Genomic DNA, 22500 nt, shown 5'->3' on the forward strand with positions numbered 1-22500 from the left:
CGAGTTACTTGCGAAAGAGTTCTAAAATACTTCCACGTGCCGCGTTGCGTCGCCCCGTATTTTCTCGTTTGTTTTGCAGCGAATGTCGACAATCGATTGGGGCTGGACAACAATAAGTCACAGTTCGACAAAGAGATAAATAGATAGATACGTGTATAGATAGATAGATAAATAGATTTATTCAACCCTGAGGCGAGGCTCCTTACAGATACATTATGTAACGAGCTTACAAGAGAGAGAGAGAGAGAGAGAGAAAGAGAGCATAATATATAAAGATGAATCAGCGAAAGTTGAACGTCCCCCGTTGCCGAGGACGAAATCAACACACAAACGAAGAGGCGGAGCGACGAATGTTTTTCCGCCACTGCCGCGATCGCGCGGTATGGGCACAGTTTCGAAATAATGAAATTTTACATGACGCGTTCTTGCAGAATACACCGCAGCGATGTCACGGCGGGTCACTGACAAGAACTGATTGGCGCATCGTTCTGACTGCAAAATAAACCCTCTCTCATCGTATCTATAAATAGCGAATCGTGATCGCGAATAATATCCTTTCTCTCTCTCGGCCTTCTTTACCGTTTGTGAAAGATATGCAAAAAATATTCAAACGACATCGCGTGCGGTATGCCTTCAAGTAAGAGTCGCCCCGAAGTTTTAAGATTCGTCGGAGTCATTTGCACAGGAGGTTTGCGGAAATCACAAGATCGTCGTCGGTAATAAATCGAGATTGCGTTCCCTCGCATTCGGCAAACCATCGATACGAAACGCTGCGAATGTCATCGAACCGCTGTGCCGTCGCGACGTACCGCGACCGTCAATCCCCGAAAAAGCCGAGGGGGTTTCGCGACATCAATCATTGTCTTTACACCGCTACGGCTCCTTGTCAATAGCAGTACCGGATGTACCGCTTGATTTATTCCGGGGTCGTCGAGAATCGTGCAAATACAAATGCAATTCGCGCGAAAAGATGAACAGGCGTTAATTGGCCGAATCGAGACGCTTTCTCTCGCGACGGTATTCCCATCGATATCGGAAAACGGCCGAGAGCTAACTTAAAAAAAAAAAAGCCAAGGTAATCGACCACGATATTGTACTTTCCAAGAAAACAAATCCGTTTGCGTCCTATCTCTCAATCGGAAAGGAGGCAAAGGCGAGCCCCTGTTACGTTTGCCGGCAGTTAACGCAAATCGCATTGTCGGCGACGCAATCCGTTTGTGCTTTACGCGAAGCTCTTTGACGAGGTAAAAGCGATCGGTCAAACGGTAGTGGACAGGTGGAAATCCTGCTTGGCAATTGAGAGATGATTCCGGCTTGTAAAATAATGTCGCTCTTTTCGACGACGGGCACAGCTTTGCGACCGGGTCGATAATAAGTCGGTGATCGCCGAGGGCAGGGTTATTCACCGTCTAATAAATCGCCTCTCGTCGTTGCTCGTAACTCACTCTCGATTAATAACGAATCCGATCAAAACGCGCGACCCAGCTCGGTCGTATTCGGTGTTCGTTTTAATATTAAATATGAAACAATGAAAAGCGGCGCGGCGGCGTTTTATCGCGGCGAATTGTCCGGCCGGTTTGCAATTTCCGACTAAATGCAAATCGCGTTTAATTTTCGTACATTTACACGTTTTAATGCAAAAGGTCTCTCGGCTTTGAGCAGCATGTTACCTAACCAATCCACTTTGATCCGGCGAGATCGATGAATCGCAACGGATGTTGCCTGTAATGGATTTAACCCTTTCAGGGAGCGGATGCTTATAACGGGTTCGAGCCTTACCGCGAAAAATTTACTTAGCTTAATACCGGAGGACAAATTACATCATACCGACAAGCCGTGCGCGCTTCTCTCTCTCGTTAAATCCGCTCATGAGAGCGAATCCGCGTCGGTGTGGCCGCAAAATCGGGAAACGCGTGGGCGTGCACTGCTGAGCCGAGCTTTCGGGCTGTGATCGACATTCCGACTGACAAGTGGTGGCTTCCTCGGCGGTACCACTAATTTTGTCGTGATTCATCCATATTTAGATAAATATAAATATATAACATCATCCAAGTTTATAGAGATTTCGATCGCCCGCATACACAGTACCGAATCAGCAGAGAAAGAGATTTCTTTGGATTTGGACATACGTGTTTGCTTGATTTCTTTGATATAAACAATATAATTTAATATAAAATATTATTTTGTTTGGACGAAAATGAAACAGTATTATTTAGAGGAAATACGTCTTCAATAAAAAAAATGTATTATATATTAAATATTATTCGACTGAAACAAAGTTCTTCAACATTTTTCTAATATAATATTATTTCATTCGAGTAACTTATTGCTTGCGACAACCATTGTGATGTTTGGATGAAAATACAAAAGAAATGTTATTCGACGTAAAGATGTTGTTTGAGAAATTAAACAATTCTGTTTGATAAATCAAACATATTTTGTTTGCTCCGTTCCAGGAGATAAATTTGTTTCAATTAAAGAAATTGTATTAAACTCAAAAAATCTTTTCCTCTGTACCAAGGGCCGCTAGAGTACATGCCGCAACATAAGCGCTTTGACGATGAAATAATTAATGTATATTCTGCTAAATAACATGATAATGTCGTTGTTAAGCGCTTAATCGTTCGAAATGCTACGTTATAATACAACAGCGCTTCGACGATGAAATAATTAATATATATTCTGCCAAATGACAATATCATACAAAATGCTCACACGCTTCTTTACTTAAAAATAATTGCTTCACATATTGCAGCCTTTAGTATGCACTCATACGGATTCACCCTGTTGATTGAAGAAAACCAATATGCTGAGATTTTAAATTTGACAGATTTAACAAAGAGAAATATTCAGAGAGTTCAGCCTGCATACTTCTCGCGATTCGTACGAGAATCGATCGCGTTTGATCGAAAGTTTAGCGCGACCTACTTCGTCTCTCTAACCACCGGCCGGATTCAAAGAATCGGCACGCCGCGGATCGCCCTTAATCGAATCAAGCACGTGCGGTGGAGCGTGCTAATGCGGGCAAATAGACGGTTTACCGGAGTAATAGTCGATAGTTATCGGTAATCTCCCCGTTCTCCGGACATGTTCACGGTGATCGAGAGGCGCCAAGCCAGCGTGGATAATCGATCCTAGGAGGGAACTCTTAAGGTTCGATCCGTGTAGTAAGTACGCACGTCGCTAACATATGATCGATGGCGTTGACGACGGATGTGTTGAACGCGCGAAGAGGCTGTATCCGTTTGTCTCGCATGCGAAGATACGGCGCGTGATGTTGTTTCAGCTTCAGAAAATCGGCGGGCAGAAGCGCCTAAATGCGTGGTATAGTGTGTAAACATTAAGATTCAATGAAACAATTCACCCAGCTTCCTTATAATATCCCGAGAGCCATCGAAGCGTTAGCGGGAAACGGATGTCATCTCGATTATCCTTACAGGTGTTGGGAGGATTAGGACGCAGGATGTCGAGCGGCGACAAGGCTTCACCGAGCCTGACCATCGATCGCGCCGCTTTCTTGCTGCTGCGAGTGAAGAAAGCTTTCAAGAAGAAGAAGCAGCAACGCAAGGAGAAGAGGTGAGAGAGCGCGCTTACTTTCCATCCGTTAACTTAGCCGTCGAGCGACTGGAGGAAATGTTGCAGGATTGCTTTTCGAGATATATACTCGCCCGGGCGTGGAAGAACAAACGCGAAATATAGATTAATGGAACGGAAAATCTCTCTCGCCTTTATTCAGCAATTAAAATCGCCGTTTTTTTCTTACACGATCGTGTGACACGATCGATTCGTTACATGGAGGATAACAGCGTTCCGAGAGAGAGAGAGAGAGAGAGAGAGAGGAAGCCTCGCGTGTTGTCCTCGTATAAGCTAAGAATAGCGACATGATCTTCCCGAGACATCCTGTGTGCAGACCCTACCTCACTCGAAAACGGTAAACAACCTTCCTCCCAATATCGGGCCGCGTAACTCAATTGACATTAAATTAGCCAGTTTACCAAATAGCGCGCGACGGAAAGTCGTTAATCTTTCTCGCGGGACGTGCACATCGCCGAGACGTTTTAATTATAAAATTAACGACCGATCCGGCTGAGCGTGAGCGGCTAACGGCGTTTTCATTTCGTCTGCGACATTAATATTCCACGGCAGTTCGGCCTGAATATTCATAAAGGCGGCTACTACGAATGTAGGCGCACGCATAAAGAGGAGCACACTTGTCCTCCTTCCCTCGCTTTTAATCCGACGCTCCCGTTTAATTAAACAATCCGCGCTCTTGTCTGTTAATCGGCTCCCCGCGAAAATCGCGACGCTCGTCGACAGAAAGAGATTGCGTGCTTGACGGATATTGAAAGAAAAAAACAGAATGATGATGAACAAAGGATAATGAAATAAAATATAACGCGAAAAGCAGAAACGATTCCGATAATTGACGGTCACCGACCAATTCGGCTCATAAATTATTATAAGAGCGAACGAGCTTGAGTTCAGCAATTTGCGAATCCCTTAACCCGGGCTTATAAAATATAATCAATACGCCGGGCCGTCGAATAATTAATTTTCAGTCCTGGAAGCAGTTTCCCCGGAATTTAGGTAATTTGTCGATTCGCCTCTAGCGACTCGTGCGTCCATGAATTTCTGATCGCGCGAACGTACGTATATATGCATACATGCGCTCAACGACACGTGCGAATTGCAGTGCGGAGGCGAAGGTTTCGCGCGGCTATCAGGGCGAGAGAGACACCCACGCTTACCTTTCGACGTGCCGCGACTGCGATATAAATGTTAAAGGGGGTCCTCGGCTGGAAAAAATCGATTTTTTGTCTTTTGCGTTTTCTTCAGGTCTCGGGGACATTTTAAGTCATGTAGCGTGTTAAAAAAATGAAAGTTGGTCGAGCAAGTTACAGGAAATTAATCTGAGCGGCGCGCAAATAGCAAACGCAGGCGTTCAATGACACTCTGCCAGTTGGCCATACATCGTTATTCGAATCCGGAACCTTGTTGTGAAACTTGTTATTATGGCCCTGGAATTGCAGAATAGCTTTAAGTACCGTAAAACGTTTCCGATACACTCTAAAACAGTACCGCAAACTTTAAAGCCGTTGTTCTCGAAATGACATTAGTCAAGCTGGTTGGTAACTTTCTCGGGAACCAATTGGGCAGACTTTTACACATAGAAAACATTACTCCTTATCGAAGGAATAATTTCGTAAAATTTTAGTTTTACCGAGCAAAAACGCGCGAAAATTGTACGCGAAAACAGGGACATTTTTCCTTGTCGTGCTGCCATTTTTCAATTTTCATTTTTTCAAAATCTCTACATTCATACGAGAGCCGCACTCATACGGATTCACCCTGTTGATTGAAGAAAACCAAGTAGGAATCCATGTAGGAAATCCATATGGAATCCAACCGTATTAAGCGTGTTTCCGGCAAGAAAATAACAGCGCGCGGCGCTAAATTCGACATTACGCGATTCCGACGATGATTTCGCGATGCGATCGACACGCAATTCACTTTCTCGTGAGGGCAAACGGATTCCATCGGCAATCGGGAATTATCTCCCTCTTTTTTTCTCGAATCAGACTAATGCACTAAACTGATATTATAATAGTAGTCGCGCACCATGTGCTCCCACTCGCACGCGGATCGAAGTTTTTTTCTCTCTCTCCTCTTTTTTTCGTCGCGCGTCCAAGTTTCACGGGCGTACCCTCTTCACCTCGCGTCGACAGTGACGAAGGACTCCTCGAATTTCCCGGATCGTTTTACCGCTGGTGCGTGAAAAACGGATTCCGCGACGCGCTGACCGGCCAAATTTTGCATCGTGTCGTTCTAACCGACGCTGATGGAAATGGGAAAACAAGCGTTACGAAACCGTGAAATAATAACGATCCGGTGAATTGTTCCGATAACATTGGTTTCTCCAAATTCGGACATAAATACATTCCCGTTCGCTTTCGTTATCCGTAACACCGAGCTATCGCCGGGAAATTTGTTGTATGATTTGCTTAGAGCGCGCGCTCGAAATCAAATCTCCCTCGTTATCTCTGAAATCTAATGTAATTAAAATCTCTCTCTATTTCTCGCGAACGCTGAAAATACTTTCAAGAAAATATGTATCTCCCCGGTTGTATTAGGTTGGTGCATATGAAATGTCGGATTCTTAAGTGATTGTATAAAACTGTATATCTTTCTTCAAAAGCTGTTTATTCAATCAAAGTATGCTCCATTCGCTTCAATACACTTCTCCCAACGAGATTTTAAAGCGTAGATGCCTGTCTTAAAAAAATTTTGGTCTTTAGAATTAATAAACTCTGATATCGAGTTTTTTAGACTGTCTTCATTTTCATGGTGTTTGCCTCTTAAAAACAGCTCTAAATGCTTGAAAAAATGAAAATCGGTCGGCGAGAGATCCGGTGAATATGGTGGATGCTGCAAAACTTCATATTCCAGTTCGTTCAGTTTCGCAATTGTTTTGTGCGATGTGTGCGGCCGAGCGTTGTCATGGAGCAGTAGCGGGCCATGCCGATTCACAAGCGATGGGAGTACAATTTGGTGTCTCAATATCGTTGTATGGTCAACTTTCATCCTGATAGCAAGTTCCCTCGTGGATACGGCTGGATCCGCTTCCACTAGAGCCTTCAGGTCATCATTATTCACAGACGTTTTGGGTCTTCCGCGCGGCTCATTTTGCAGTGAAAAATCGCCAGTCCGAAATTTTTCGAACCAACGCTGCACTTTCCGATTGTTAACCGTATTCTCCCCAAACGCTTGGTTTATGTTGCGTGCAGCTTTTGCAGCACTATTACCAAGTTTGTACTCATATAAGAAAATGACGCGAATGTCGGCAGAATTCATATCGGTAATAAACTCAAAAGAAATAAAAAAGGGAAGACCTTCGAGAAAACCTATTTTGTTGAAATGAGTCTCTGGCAATGGACAATACGAGTATGAATGAGGTTATGCCAAATACAAAAGTATAACGAAAACAGGGAGGAAAACGTCCGCATGTAAAGAGAATGCGACATTTCATACGCACCAACCTAATATAATCTTTACGTATACACGGGCGACGGAAGAGCGGCGCAATGAAGACCGTAAGAAACGGATAGCCGCCCCTTCGGAGCTTGTTCCACATTTTTCTCGCCGGGGATCGTAGGGGCGCGACGCGGGTGCAGGTAGATCGAGGGTAATAGAGTACGTTTTATCTATCTATAGATATACTCGAGCCTGGCGCGTAAAATCCGAACATTTCTACGAGGCTCGTGTCAAGATAACTGTGAATGAGCAATGTCGGCCGGGGAAAAAAATCAATTGATACAATCTCTCGAGGAAGCTTCTCGTCATTTTTATCACCAAACTGTCGTTCTAAGCGCGATCGTACAACGATACATTATTATAAATCGGATATCGTATCTTTGTCGCAACGACGATACACGCCGATCCCGTCCTCGGGCGAATCATTCTCCGGTTTGACGACGAGAGGCGGCGTGAACGAGCGATGTGCCATCGCACGAGAGAGAAATTAATTGCCGGAAATACAACGAAGCCTTCATCATTTGTAACCGTGAAAGCGACACACGTATATATATATATATATATATATATATGTATGTATATATTATTAAAACGGATCATCCTCGCGGGGTGGTTGGCATAAATGAGCGATGCCGCGGGGTCGGTCGTTGAGGGAGAAATTAATTGCCGGAAGTGTGTAATTAAGTCCTCGTCATTTGCACCTAGCAATCTAAACCGAGGCACCTCGCCCTCGAGAACGACGACGCGTCATTAAAATGGACCTCGTAAGCTGTAATTCGAGAGCAGAGCTGGGTATACGTCTCGTCGGCGATGGCGCGGACGATCTCATCTCGAAGATTGCCTAAATCACTCGTGATTATCATTAACTTGACTACAGGAGGGAGGATCATCCGCCCGGAACTTGCGGCTGCGAAGCCACGGGTAAATCCCGGTACGTCAGTAGTGCGCGAGCGCGCGCACGCATCCGTAATTATGGTATATACTCGGAAGTTACCTTGACAAATTTAACCAGCCCCAGCGGCCGGAATATGCAAATTGGCCAACTATTTGCTGAAGAAATAAGCAATCACGACGGGCTCGCCCGTATGCATCGTTCTCTCAGTCCCAACCCTTCTGAATAACGGCTATTTAGACGGGCACTTCACTTGGATTTTCGCTTTGAATTGCGGAAGAAAATCCGCTCGGCCGAGATTCCTTTAAAAAGGAGGCACCCGCTCGCTGCCGTCGCCGCGTTTAAAAGGAAAGAAATTGTTTATTCGCGTCGTTAGCGCTATTGTTCACAGCATCGTTCGAGACGTCGTGCTTTTTGGAAAAACAACATTATACCGTGCACACCGTGCGCATGTCGTTTTACCGAATTTTTGAAATCCGAGGATGTTGGATAGTTGTGCAAGTACTCCCTCTCTCGCAGGGGACTCTCGAGGCCGCGAGAGAGAGAGAGAGAGAGAGAGAGCTTTATCCGCGAAACTTTAGAAGCGCGTACAGCCCGGTAGCGCGAAATCCCGGGAAACAGATCTAATGGTAACGAAACGGACGTTTGCGCAAACTTTCGCCCCGCTCGCTTATATTCACCGGCGAGATTAATGGCTACATTTTAGCTTAGACTCTCCGCGTGCTCTTTCTCTTTCCATAGTTTTATTCTCCATAATTTTATTCCTTAATGGACACTCCCCGCTGGACCAGACGTCGAAGGATATAAAAAGAAAAAGAAAGAGGCGCAGCAGTCGTTCGAAATTCGTCCCCTTTCGACGCGGGATTTAAATCGCGAAACGAAATGGAGGAAGCGAAAGGAGCGATCATCACCCTCACGGCGTTGTCGTTCCGTCGCCGGAAATAAAAAAGAAAGCGTTGCATTTTTATTTAAAACACGAGAGCCCCCGGCCAAGATGCTGTTACTTTTGCCGCCATCAAAACTCGTAGCGCCCTTAACCTCTATACGCGATGAGTGTCCTCCACGATAGATTTTACGTGGGTGATAAAGCTAGTAAGCTGACGGGAGAAAATTATATTCCGTTTTTTATTGATTTCCACGTGCATCGCGTGCTGATTCACTCATTCTCTCTTTTTCTTTTGCAGCACGAGCGGGCGCAATTTTCGCGACTATCCGCGATCGCGTATATGTGTGTGCACCTCTGCGAAAAAAGTTCCGCTAACGCTCTCTAGTCTAGTCGTGCCGGTGTATATGAGCGTGGTATTCATTTTTTTGTTATTTTATTATACATTTTTTTTCTCTCATCGACATTACGAGCGCTATTTCCTTCCAAAATTGTCGTCGTTTTATCGCACCTAACGTTCTCTGCCTAATGAAATCGAGGTCAGGGCCAGCGCCACCGGCTGCAGTGTGCGATGATGCCGTTAATGCAGCGACACACACTCCCGTGTGACAACGGAGGTGCGGCGCCCATCCAGTTGCGCACGTGTTAACGTTTGCACGCGCAAACCGTCACGCCCGGTTAAATACACGGGCGTAGCGCACGTTGTCGGGTTTTCGCGAATGAGGTTTCTCATTTACTTGAAGATGCACGTAATTCGCGCGCGCTCGAATCCCTACTACTGCAAATCGTACAGGCAGGGTTTACGGTAAAGCGTAGGTGCAAGCTGCAGGGTGTACAGATATGTTCAGTTTCCGCCTCCGCCGTAATTGCAGGATATTCATTTATCATTCGACGTTTTTTATAAGTTATAAAATCTGGGATGAAAAGAATGAAAAGAATCCGAACGGAGCTCTTCAGCCGAACAATCCAATTATTTCGTCCGAGTATCGTGTATATATTTTTTTATATTGATTCTCTTTCCTTTTTTGGTATTTGTTTCCATTATTTTACCGCTCGTATAAGATACTACATTGGCATTGAACTAATATAATTCCATCGAGCAGGAAAAAGTGCTAGGATCGTCTGTTTTTCAGTCCGATAAATTAAGTAATATTTTTATCAATGCAAATATATTTCGATAGCTTAGAGCATTATAGTAAATAGTTATTTGAGTGCAATAATATTTGTAAATAAATTACGTAAGTATAAAGTGATACTAAAGAACATTGACTAGAATTGTGTAATACTTCTTTTCTATTGAAGAAAATCAGTGGTTTTAAATTTAGACTTTTCCTCATCCGGTAAATATTTTTTGAAAATAAATCCTGTTATTCTCAATATTATGAATACTTGTCGCAATTATTTTAACATATATAAATTTTACGCGAAAGAAATATCATAATAACAAATATGGTCGATCAAATTTTACTTCCGGTACGTATTCGCCAATGAATATTGTAGTAATCATTTTACTTGGCTCAAGCGAATATTACTTGAACGGTAGTACTTCTCTTCAGTGCATAATTCAAGTTAGTACAATAATTATATGTTGTGCTTCTCTCTCTCTCTCGCTCGAGTCTGTCTCGGTAATGAGTGCATTCATTCATCACCGTTGTCCCGCTTTTTGCGCGTGTGCTTACTTAATACCGTAATAATGACTGGATACTCGCGAACTTGCGCTCGAACTTCGCGGCGCATGAAGAAACAGACTTACCGTTATCGCGAAAATTGCGCCCCGATGCGCGTCTAATAAGTTCTCCCCGAAGACGGGTTCTCTTTCGACGCGCTCCCTGATTCACGGTTGATTAATTAATTCCCGTAATAGGTCGTGACGCCGCGACACCGCGCGCGGTTAAGCCTTACGTCAACCGAAGCGCGCGCCGGCATCATTATCTGAACACCCACACGCGGAGTAAATGAGTGCAAACACACACTGCGGAACGCGGGGGCGTGACTTTGCCACATTGTCGTGAACCTAAGTTTATTTGCATAAGAGAGAGAGAACGTGTGTGTGTGTGTGATAGCATCACTCGCGCTTTCCCGCCTGAATACGCATCAGGCTGTTTGGCAGTACGTTTAAGAGCTCTTAAGCCGAACGGGATTTCCTCGAATTTACATGCAAACAGGTAGAGAAATAAGGGAGCGATTAACGAACAAAGAGAGATCTTCCGCGAGAGGACCCCGAAATCCCTCTTTTTGAGATTTCCTCGGGAGAACAGGCGAAACGCCGCCGGTGAAAAACCGCGCCATTACAGTTGCGCAATAAAGAGAGAGAGAGAGAGAGAATTCGGTTCCGCGTACACCCCTGCCGGACGACAGAGGGGCACGCAATTTCAATCGAAGCCCCGGATTGCTGCGGCAACGGATTTTACGGAAGGTCGGCCAATCGTCCGGAAAATTACGCGCGTTAAATGTTGCGCGAGTGATATTAAAGCTGCATTAAATTTCGACGGAAATCACGGTGCCGCGTGTTGTTTATTGAGTCTCGCGAATTCCCATTGTTTCGCGTCGTATCTGTACGGCGGAATACGTAATTAGACGAGCGATGCGTCTGTCGGTCGATCTCGTCCCACGCAGAATCCGGAGAATATCGTTCGCGGATTTTCGGCAGGTCGCGCGAAAATTGGCGCGCCGTGACGTAGCATGAATCATCGCAAATTCGTTGTTCGTGTGCTTTCTCGCTCGTCGCGAATTTTACCGCCGCAAATTTCGCCGCCGCATTGTCCGAAGGGAACAACGAGGCGAGCTAATTACGCGGGAAATTGGCGGCACCCGTTCGAGGTTGCCTCGCCCCGAGTAAAATCGCGCATATATACATTCTCGGCCGGTAAGACTCTGGATAGTCCGCGGGACGGCATATAAATAATCGGGGGGATCGCGATAACTGGTTAAGAACGAGGACGATGCAATAAAGACAATTTCGAGAGGGATACCTTTCAGAATCTTCAATTTAAATATACGTATATAGTCGCGTTTCTGTCCCCTTCCCCGTCCTTCCCCCCGTCTCGACAGTACGCTCCATTTCCTTCGGGAGAGGGAGGATTATCATCGGATGGATCCGCGGCCGATCTGAAATTTTACCGCGTCTCTCTCTCTCTCTCTCTCTCCGACTAAATAAACGTCGTCGGGGGAAAATTTAATCGTTCGTTCGGATCGAGAGATTGAATGTGATTTCTCGCAAAGGAAACGGCCGCAGCCGTCGTCTCGTCGCGAAGGAAAACGGCGTTTTCCCATCCGTTGCAGCCGCTGCGGGGCGAAATATCGCTTTGCGCGGTTGCTGGATTCGCGAGTGTATCGGAAAAATTTCGTATATCTGGGAAACCCCCGGAAGTCCCCTCGTAAAGTAGAGTCCTTCCCCACCTAAAACACGCGCATTGCACAGAACGACGAAGCAGCCTCGTGTGCACGAGATTAATGCGTCAGTCCAACGATGAATTCTGTAATTTCGGGACAGATAATCACTCTTCAGTGGTGAACAGTATCTAAAGGAGTCCGTAGTTCGACATTTTCGTTATGTGCGGTTTGCGTCCTCATTCGTTAACGTCGTGAAATTGCTGCATCGTAATGACTAGCGTTAACTCTGCGCCGTACAACATTGCATTTGCTTAACTAGCCTCTAATAGCGTTGCAATCCTTAATATCCCAACTCTTTCTAGTTTATCAGATGAAATAGTTGCTAAAGAGAAGCTTCTTAATGCTTACAGCAATCGGAATTATCCAGATATAAAAGCGCATAAAACGTAGATTCAACGTATATATATATCCATAATTGGATTTTAACAATTTCTTTCATTTTAAAGAAGTTTTATGATGATTATATGCTTTTTTATCGAGAGAAAAGGAGAAATTCCTTAAGGTTTGTAGCTCTAAAATCAGGATTGCTTGAAAGTAAGAGCATAATTAACGCATAATTTTTAGCGTTATTATCTAATTAAGTTCGATTTATCGACTTTAAAAGACACAACAGGCTTCTTATGGACCTTCTATTTTTGTTTGAAATTCTGAGAAGCTTGGTTGAGCGCCCCGAGTTTGGAATTACTCTCATTTAATATTCCCACTAATGGAAAGTGCTTACCTTTTCATATAAAGATACATCATACTTTTTATGGTAAATTTAAACCAATTAATCGCTTGTAAGCGATTTGTTTGAAAATTTGTTCAATTATATAACCAACTTTTGAATTGTAAACTTTATAACATATCTTCTTTTCTCTTGCTTCTTTTTATTATGTACTGAATTACTAATTATATTTGCTGTACCAAAAGGATTCTTCCCGTAAGTGAATAGAAATAATAGCAATAATAATTCCTATATATTTATTTTGCTGAATAGCCCATTTATAGTTGGGAGGTGGTCGACTGTTCACCTAACCCCCTACTAAAATTTCTGTTTTCTGTCGTGAAGAGTAGAATGTATAATTTTTTCATTTTCGAAGAGCACATAAACACTACATAGTAGTATATTTTTACTATTCATTGTGCATTAGATGGGGGGGAGGGGAGAGGGGAGGAGGACTAGTTAGACAGACGCGCGATAGTCTTGCTCCCTCGCGGCCCGCAGTCTAAGGGTTAAGAGAAATTAGTTTCATTGCAGTAATGAGCTGTCAACACGACACGGCTCGTCTCCTCTCTTGTAATCCGCGGGTCGCGTAATTTCCGCGCGAGAAAGAATTATGATTTCAGCTGTCGCGGCGCACCCACGCGCAAGATGTCACGGCGACGGTTCTTCTTAGACGCGTGAGTCGAAACGCGCGCTGTCACACGCAAGGTGGAATCGCGGGCAAAACGATGAATCTTCCGTGCGTATAGAATAACGCAAAGTTATGTCTCCGGCACGCAAAAAGTCGGAAGCACCCCCGGACGGAATAACGTTACAACGATATGATAAATATTAAAAAGGCCGCGTGTGGACAGCGTTGATCGCGTTTTCGCGAAACAACAGCATCAATCAAGGCCCATCGATTCCTCATAAATTGCCATCTCTGTGCCCCAGGGCGATCTCGATTCTCGTCGGGAGATTCTACCGCCTCCGACTGCCGTCGATAATACGAGCGAGACGGAATTGGATTGTACGTTACGATTGATTGCCTCTCTTTTCGCGTCGGTGAGCAACGGCGCGACCCGACGTTACCGAATACGAGCGCGGGACAAAACGCTCGACACGGAAAAGCCTGAATCCTCGCGCGGGGACGTCGCAACGTGAAATGACACGTATATCTTAACCCTAGAATACAAACCTGCGTCTCCGAGGCGTAATTTTTTCGAAAAACTCCTTTCTTCTCTTCATCAAGATACTATTTCATATTTTGAAAGAAAAAAGTATATATATATATATGTCACGCTAAAAAGTCTTTGAAGTCCTTTTTTACGCGTTTCTTCCTAAGACGTAGTCAGGAGCATAAGTCCGAAGTAAGGGTTGGTATTCTAAGGTTAAAGAATGAGAAATGACGATGGCTGGTTTGCGTGAAATTTCAACGCGAAATTCGCTTGAAGGGATGACATGAATCAGTCGGCCTCGCTTCTCTCTGCCTTCGCATCTACGAGTCTACGAGTCGTACACTCGCTGCTTAAGCATCTCAACCGTGAACACAGAGCGGAGGATACTTCTGATCAAAAAGACGAAGCGACGATGCGAAGCCGAGCGTGTGTCGGCGGCGCAAGATAGCGATGATAGAGCTCCGGGTGGAGTAGGGAACGGGGAGGGCCGCCGTAATTGGTTGACAAAGGGCCTCATGATGTACAGACGCGCTGATTATTTTACACACGATGAGAAATCTCACGGATTATTTTATAACGAGTAATTTGAGCGACGCTCAATGCGCGCGACAATCCGCCTTGCGAGCTATCTTATTATTTTATTTTGCAAACCCCATGTATGCCTCGCGCATTTATGCGCGCAAAGCGCAGACCTGCTCGGACGTAGTTATTCGCGAAATCAATGGTCATTGCAAGCACGAGAGCGACTTACTTTCTTTCACTTTTCCTCAATTATTCCAAAGCACCTCACATTTTTTCCCACTTTGAAGAAAAAACACTTTCTTCGCTTACTCGAACCGTTAAAAAAAAAAAAACAAAAACTATTTCATTGATTCATGCTCGTTAATTAGCTTCTTTAATGACAAAGATAAAAGATTCAGTGAAAATAGAAAATAACAATGACTCCGGCGGCACAATATTCATAAAACGAAGAAATGTGATTTTATTTTTAAGCTGCATTTTCAGATTTGTCAGAAAAACAGACAATGACCATTAGGAACGTACTTGACTGTTTTCTTTATATAAATTGAATATTATTTTTTGAATATTATTCTTAAGAAGTTGACCGACCAATCTGCTTTTGACGAAAAGTCCCGTAATTTAAATGCTATTTATTTCTGAAATTTATGTATGACATAACTTTTTTATCCCGCAAAATTCAAATTTTGCTCTTTTTTAATTTTCACTATAAAGTCAATATTTCTAATCTTCTAGAGAAATGATACAATAGACGAACAATTTAATTTCTAACGTGCAAGTTATTTGGAAAATACTCACTTTTTATTCATTTCTCTTAAAGCTGACTTACTATTGCCTTACTTTCTCAATGAAACCCACCATTCTCAGAGGGATTTTTGACATTTGAGATGCTTTTGACAAACCGCTCCCACACACAAGTCTGTCATTGACAAATGCGTCGCCGATTTGAATTACCTCGGCCCGGCCGAGACGTTCCAGGACTACCTGAACTTTATTTCGGATAGAATTGCTTCTCGAGGTATGGAAGTCTCTGTGTAATGAAATTGTAAGAATTTTTCTTCTTTCTTTTTTTTTAAGAAACTCACTCCGATCGTTCCACACGCGTCGAAATTACACGGGAATGATTCGCGCGACAAAGCGAACGCAGCGCAATTCGAAAGCGCGGATATTTTTATCCGTTACAGCGTTAATGACGGCAACAATAATAGGATTACGGACGCGGTAGAGAACACGGCACTGATTTATGAATAAGGGAGAGCGCATCGATCGGAGCGAAATCGAATATCCTCGCGTATCGATGTCCGTGCTGTTAAACGCAACGCCAAGGACGCCGGTGTTTATGATTTTACACGTATCGCGATGAATTATGTAAAGGAAGCAGATAGATATAGATGGAGAGAGGGAAGAACAGACAAAGAGAACGACGAGTAAAAAGGGAGCATCGTAATTATCGCGTAGCATGTATTCTCGGGCAGAGTCATTAACGCCGAGAGGGACGCTGTATTTTTCGCTCCCGTGGTGCGCGCTCACATTTACGGGAAACTGGCGATCGCAATTTACCGCGTCGCGACCGCAGGAGCTGCCGACAAGTGCGCTTTATAGTTTCCTTATTGGGACCATTTGTCACCGTGAGGTGTACACAAAGCTCGCGCAGGGTTTACAACTCGGGAAAGAGATTGCGCTGTGCTAGACGCAACATTTGTCAAGCGTATCGGTGCCCTCGCGAACAAATTTGAGAAAACCTCTTTCTCTCGCGCGCGTTTCTTATTTCGCGTTAACGTCCCGCGAGAGAGAGACAAAATCGATCGTGATACCTATCACGGTTCGTCTGTTCGCACCGGAAACGCGATATCACGGTGGAAAACGGCTTGTCGGCTTTCGACTCGTAACGTCCTGTGTATATTCGCTTCATCTTTTCCATCCCGATATCGGCCGCTACGACTTTAATCTCGTCGTCCTCTGAAACGTGAAACTCCCGCAAACGAACTCCTTATTCGGCTCTGTGATCCAATCACGTCGAGCGGAATCGGCGGCGGAGAGATTGCGTTTCTATCATGCGCGCGAGAACGAGATCTTAGGGACTGTTCCGATCTCGCTAACGTTTCCGTCGACTTGCTTTCCGTTATTCCGGCAAGTCTGAAGAGAATCGACTGGACGAGAAATTTACCATCGTTGTACCATCGCGAAAGCTGGCGTCGGGGTGCTCTATTTCTCAGTGATAATACACTGACTGCACTTTAGAGAATGATGTTACTAATCAATACCAGAATAAATAACGATCCTCTACGCAACGTCTCAGACGTTTCTCTTGAAATTACTATTTCACAGAGTTAATTTTCCTTCCCAGAAGAACTATTCGACACTTTCGAAGCTTCGGTATAATTTGACTACGAAGTTCGAAGCTCCGAAGTCGAATTATTTGAAATATCGAAGCTGTTGGTAAAACTAATTTTGGAGAGTGCAACAAAATACCGAGCAATCAGAAAGTATCAGTTTAACTCGGATAACATTAAGACGTTCTAAAATACGACGTTTTTTAAACATAGCTTCGAAAAGCTCCAAAGGTTCGAATATAATTTCTCTCCAGCCTTTCAGAGTTTTCCTTCGTTTTCGCGATCTCGCGCGGCTGTGCTATATTTCTTGCGAAACCGCGGAAAGACGATTTCGATGGATAAGAGGGCCTCTATCACCAGAAACCTTGTATCCGAAAACGTGCCGAGCATACTTTATTGGCACAGAGCTATAGCCCGTAACAGCTATAGCTGTCCTTGGCAACTACGACCCTAGCGACTTACACCCCTTTCTCTTCCGTTTGAGCAGATGAACCTAATTTCGCTCGAGAGATGAGTACTTCATGCGCGCGACAGAAGCACGATCCCCCCTCCCAGTCCTTCCCAGCAATTCTGACGTTCGCGTTTTATTCAATGGGATCGATGCCGTCGCTCGCCAGCCCGTGGCACGTCGGTGGAACATTGCACGAAATCGCATGAAACTTGAATATACTTGTATCGGAAGGATACAAAATGTACGTTTGAAATATCAAAGACAATTTTACCTATCAAAGAAACACAAAAAACGAGAGATACTAAGTCGGGTACAAGTTCATCGAGTTCGGTTCGCTTTTTTTTTTCGACGACTCAAAACCGATCACCTAATCGGAAACCGCTAAATTGTCAGCGATGGATCATGCAAATAGCGACGACGATCGTTTGGTTGATGAATTATTTTTTCCCCGCCGAATGCAATAAAGCCGAATTCCGCGCAAAAATTGAACCGAGCTCTTTGAGCTGACCCGACATTCTTTCTCTCTCTCTCTCTCTCTCTCTCTCTCTCCAGTTCCCATGATTTTCATTTTTTCAGTTATTTTATTCCCGTTTGTGAAACTCACTGTGTATTTTTACGATAATACGGTATCCGGCCGACCGATATTACGCAGCAAATGTCGAGCGCTACGTGAAAGATTAACTCGTGGCTGATATACGGTTACGGAATAACCGCCGGCAAGAATCGCAGGACAGGTATCGAGTCATCGTCTGACTGTAATCCAATACTAGATATCGGTACCGATATCGAAATACCGGCGTTCGGTAATGACCGTGCGCACTCAGGAGCGATCATAAAATCGTGTATATAGGTCGAAACGCAGATGGCGGAGCGATAAAAGGAGAAAATGACACTCTGGTGTCCTTACGACTAAGTGTCGGTACACCTCCGTCCTTTTTATTCGCGACTGTTTCCAACTGATATCGCGACCGGAGGGTAGTTTGAGATCTTACGGTGAAACGTCACGGTTTGTTAAATTGGAAACACGTGGGAACAGTACTGTAACGAGACACACAGAGAAGAAAGAGAGATTGGTAGAATAATTCCGTGCGCAAAACGCGCACCTTTAATACCTTTAATTGCGGTGTGAAAAAATCTCGATGGTCGTTTGAATCACCACGAGAAAGAGAGGCTACGCGGAAAATAGAATAGACAGATAATCGCATATATAAAGGTTAAGTCGAGTTCGCACACAGACATGCACACAATTGAGATAATAATGTCGGTCCAATGAGCCATATATTCTAATATGTTCAATGTTCAATAAATGGCAAGAAGATCGGGTGTATCGCAACCGTATTTCCGCGGCACGAAGGGAGAAAGTTCAAGGAGAGGAGCCCTTTCCAGCACAAAGGGCGAAAGTTCGAAATAAAGCCATAATCGAGATACTCCTCCGTCTAAGGCTGCGAAGTTAATATCACCCTTGTGTCTGTGCTGCTAACTGTTACACTGATCGCTCACGCCGAGTGTAACATTACCCCGGAGCTATAAACGCGAATATCCGGCAGTGTTTGCCTTGGATGATTTTATCTAGATACCGACGTAAACCCTATGATAAATGTCCGATCGCGACAAATGACCAGCAGAGGAAGAATTAACGTTGAATCGTAACTTGACTTTGACCGCCGAATATTCAGCGCGCATAAATCCCCACGATATCTCACTGTGAGTGATTAAGCGGTGATCAAAGAGAAACTCACCTTGAAAGTTGGTTACTTCGAAAACTCGAGGTGAGAGACGCGCGAGGAATGGGAATTTTTCTCCGCGAAATTAAAATTTTAATTTCGATTATCGAGCACGATGTAACTTCGCTCGTAACCGCCCGCGGCTAATTTGCATCCGACTATTAATCTACGATGAGCCTCAACTTCTTTCGTAAATACGTGTATATACATCGTGGTATCTTCCCCGCAGTTTCGAAGTTACGTGATATTTTCATATTGAAACGACCGAGTCTCGCGTTTATTCACTCACCACTCCGCACTCGATGCGCTTACCCTCGTCCGTGGAAGATCAATTCCGGCCGGGTTCTTCAAATTTTACCTCGTGGAGCGCAGGTCAAACTTTCCGAACGAGGTGTCGAATTCATTTGCGAAATTAATCGCGACCCTCTTTTTTCGCTCGAAGGCGAGGGTCCTTTCGCGCTGGGGATTTTTTGCGATAAATTCGTTCAAACGGACGCCGAGGACGAGGCGAGAGTAGGCGAGAGAGGTTGTCTCGGAAAATCTCGAGCCGCGGACGCGAGAGCGGAAACACAATATCCGGCAAAGACGCGCCTTGTCGTGCTTGCCTCGCCCGCCGAACTGTACGGCAATACGTGGGGAAGCTATTTCCGATAGGACCAAAAAATCCGGCTTACACGAGACACGCGGATTTCCAAGTGCTCTCTCGCAGAGGCGCGCCGCAAATGCACGTCGTTCGTTCAATGCAAGAGACATCCGCCGCATCGGATATCCCGCGAACGACGTGACGGAACGATATCTTATTCATCGGCTACGACCGAGAAACGGTGCTTCGTGGGAGTAAATTTAGATCGGGCTTTATTCGGACTTTTATGCGTCTGTCTTAAGAAAGAATGTATATAATCGAGCGTAATCCAGTACGTATAGCTTGTACACATTTTGTGTTACAAATCGTTCACCCAAATTGTTGTATTAACATATATACATATATAGATTTTTTTTTAACATATATTTGTGTACGTTTTAACATATTCTCCATGTTAAAGTAAACATTTCAGTAGAAGAGGAAAATATCGCGTTGGTGCAGAAATTCGTTCCGTTTTTTAATCACAATGTAACATTTAATTTAAAATACGATCGATCAATTAAGTATGTGTCGTTTTGTTCGGTGACCTGCCATCTGCCTGGTATCATCACGCTGCTGCACGCTCATCACCGATTAGAAAGCGAGTTTTATGTATGGGAATGCGTTCTGGGAGTGCATTTCAATCTGATAAATTTGATTCATGATATACCGCGAATATCCCGTTCGCTACTCCGCGTGGCATCAAAAAATGTAACCGGATACAGCGGTTGATTTGCGACAGCAACGCGTGGAAAATAATAGCGCGTCATTATAAGCTCGGGTATATTATTTGCGTCGGGAGGGAAGAAAAGCAGGCGGGCGTGCTTTTGCATGCACGCTAGAAAGTAGATATAGCTCCGGCGCTTGTCTGCCCGCTAAGATCAGACCGCTAGAAGACGGAAGAAACACGTGGGACGTGATCTCCCGGATGCTCGTAAAAGCAAATAGCTTTACGAAATGCGTTCTGTCTGCTTGCTTTTATAATCTCAGTGCGCGAATGAAGATTGCTTCCATATGGCACTGCGGATCTCTCGGCGCTGCGCTCTCTATCAAGCCGATCAAAGGCTAAAATTACGCAAAATGTTGTCCCGTGCGTGTGTCAGGAATATTGCCCGTCGAAGTATAATTCGAAGAATATGTTTATACCCAGCGTTTGTTTCGCCTCTGCCGCTAGTTTATTCGTTTTCCCCAAGATCGGTGGTCGCGTTATCACGCGAAGAATAACACACGATACTAACCAATGTTATCGCACACACTCACAGAAGGAGAGGCAGCGGTATATTTTCCCCAATTCTCATATCTCCATTTTTGTACGAAATTCGAGTTGCAGGAGAAAAGGAAGAAAAGCGCAACGATTTATTTCCTCCCCTTGCGCAGAGAAATGGAAAAAGGGTACCGAGGGGAAGTTACGCGGTATATAGATTACGGTCCTAAATTCGGCGATACAGAAAATGTACGCGAAGCGTGCCAACTGTGGTTTTCATATGGTAATAAAAGCAAATCGAGCTGGAAATATCGGCTGTTTGTTTCTTCGCGTGAATATGTGCATGTATTTTTACTAACGGTAAAGAAAAAAAATCCTGCCGTAACCACGAAAAATTCGTTAACAGTTGCGTAACGGTGATGAAAATGCCGGACGTTTTTCCGCCGGCATCCCTGACATCTCGTAAACTCGTTAAGTTTTAATTTCGTTGCCTCGACGGAGAGCAGCAGCGAGCTACCCTCGTTTTCGAGATCCCGGCTGTAAGTTTTCGGGAGAAGAGCACGCCGCGGCGAGTGGGCAGCGATAGGGACTTCGGCGGATCCGCTTGAAAATCACGAAAATCCAACTTGACAATTACACAGCCATAGACGGTCCATCTATCTCTACGCGGTGATACGCGAGTCTCGTGAGATTTATTTTCCAGTCGGCGGATATTTTAATTAAAAGGTATAATCTCGTTCGTCCGCTTTGCAAACGGAACAAGCGCGCGATTCGACCCGTTATTCCATTTCCTATCCGACGTCGCATTTTTTTCACCGCTCATCCTTCGACAAGCGGCGAGCATCGATTTTTTCCCCCATCGGCTTGTTACTCCATTATTCGCTTTGTGATTGTACGCGAGTTTTACGCTCGACGAAAGAGAGAAAGAGGAAGAGACGGCGCTTTAATTATCTTCGATCGTTTCTTTCGCCACGAAATGCCGTATGTTGAAAGTCGCTGAAAATCCCATTTGCCGCGCGACCGCGATTATCGGCCTTACGTTTCGCTGACGGGTGTGCCGCGAGTGTGCGCGGACATAAATCACCGGAAGGAACTGCGAAGGACGATGGAGAAGGGGGCGCTCGATAAGAAAATCTATAGTAAAAATGAACCATCGAGACTAGCGCGTTTTATATCCCCCCGACGGTAACGCGACCCACTTTTCCGATGGCGTTTCCAGTCGAAACTTTTATTTATTATACTTCATAACTCGAGCGTTATTTTATGTAACGCTCCTCCCTTATCCTTTGACATCGCGAACATCGTCGCCAAGTTCGAGAGCAGGTCGTATCTCGCGACTCCGCTGTATCGTATATGTTGAATGATAAAATTGCGCCGCGGAATATTTATGTAAGCATTTACGGTTTATCCATTATGACCGCGCGCGCGTGCGCTCGTAGCCTGCTACTTTAAACGTCAATCTACCCTTTATGGCACAGGTGAAACGACCGCCGCTATCCCGCGTCGTCGTTCTTCCCGCGCGAAAATTCAATCTTGATAAGCCCGTAATTGCCGCGCGGAAATATTTCATCCGCGTACCATATG

The 22500-nt window shown here is 44.6% G+C and overlaps 1 protein-coding gene across 1 annotated transcript in view; it reads left to right on the plus strand.

Annotated features, from left to right (window-relative positions):
• Positions 1-22500, plus strand: part of LOC106749274 (ankyrin repeat and fibronectin type-III domain-containing protein 1) — a 90435-nt gene that overhangs the window by 9996 nt on the left and 57939 nt on the right. The window contains exon 3 of the mRNA XM_014628571.1: positions 3440-3576. Coding sequence (XP_014484057.1) covers positions 3464-3576 — 113 coding nt within the window. The 5' untranslated portion in view covers positions 3440-3463. The remainder of the gene's footprint in view (positions 1-3439; positions 3577-22500) is intronic.

The sequence above is a fragment of the Dinoponera quadriceps genome, unplaced genomic scaffold, assembly GCF_001313825.1.
Source record: "Dinoponera quadriceps isolate SergipeBrazil2010 unplaced genomic scaffold, ASM131382v1 scaffold2952, whole genome shotgun sequence".
Classification (NCBI taxonomy): domain Eukaryota; kingdom Metazoa; phylum Arthropoda; class Insecta; order Hymenoptera; family Formicidae; genus Dinoponera; species Dinoponera quadriceps.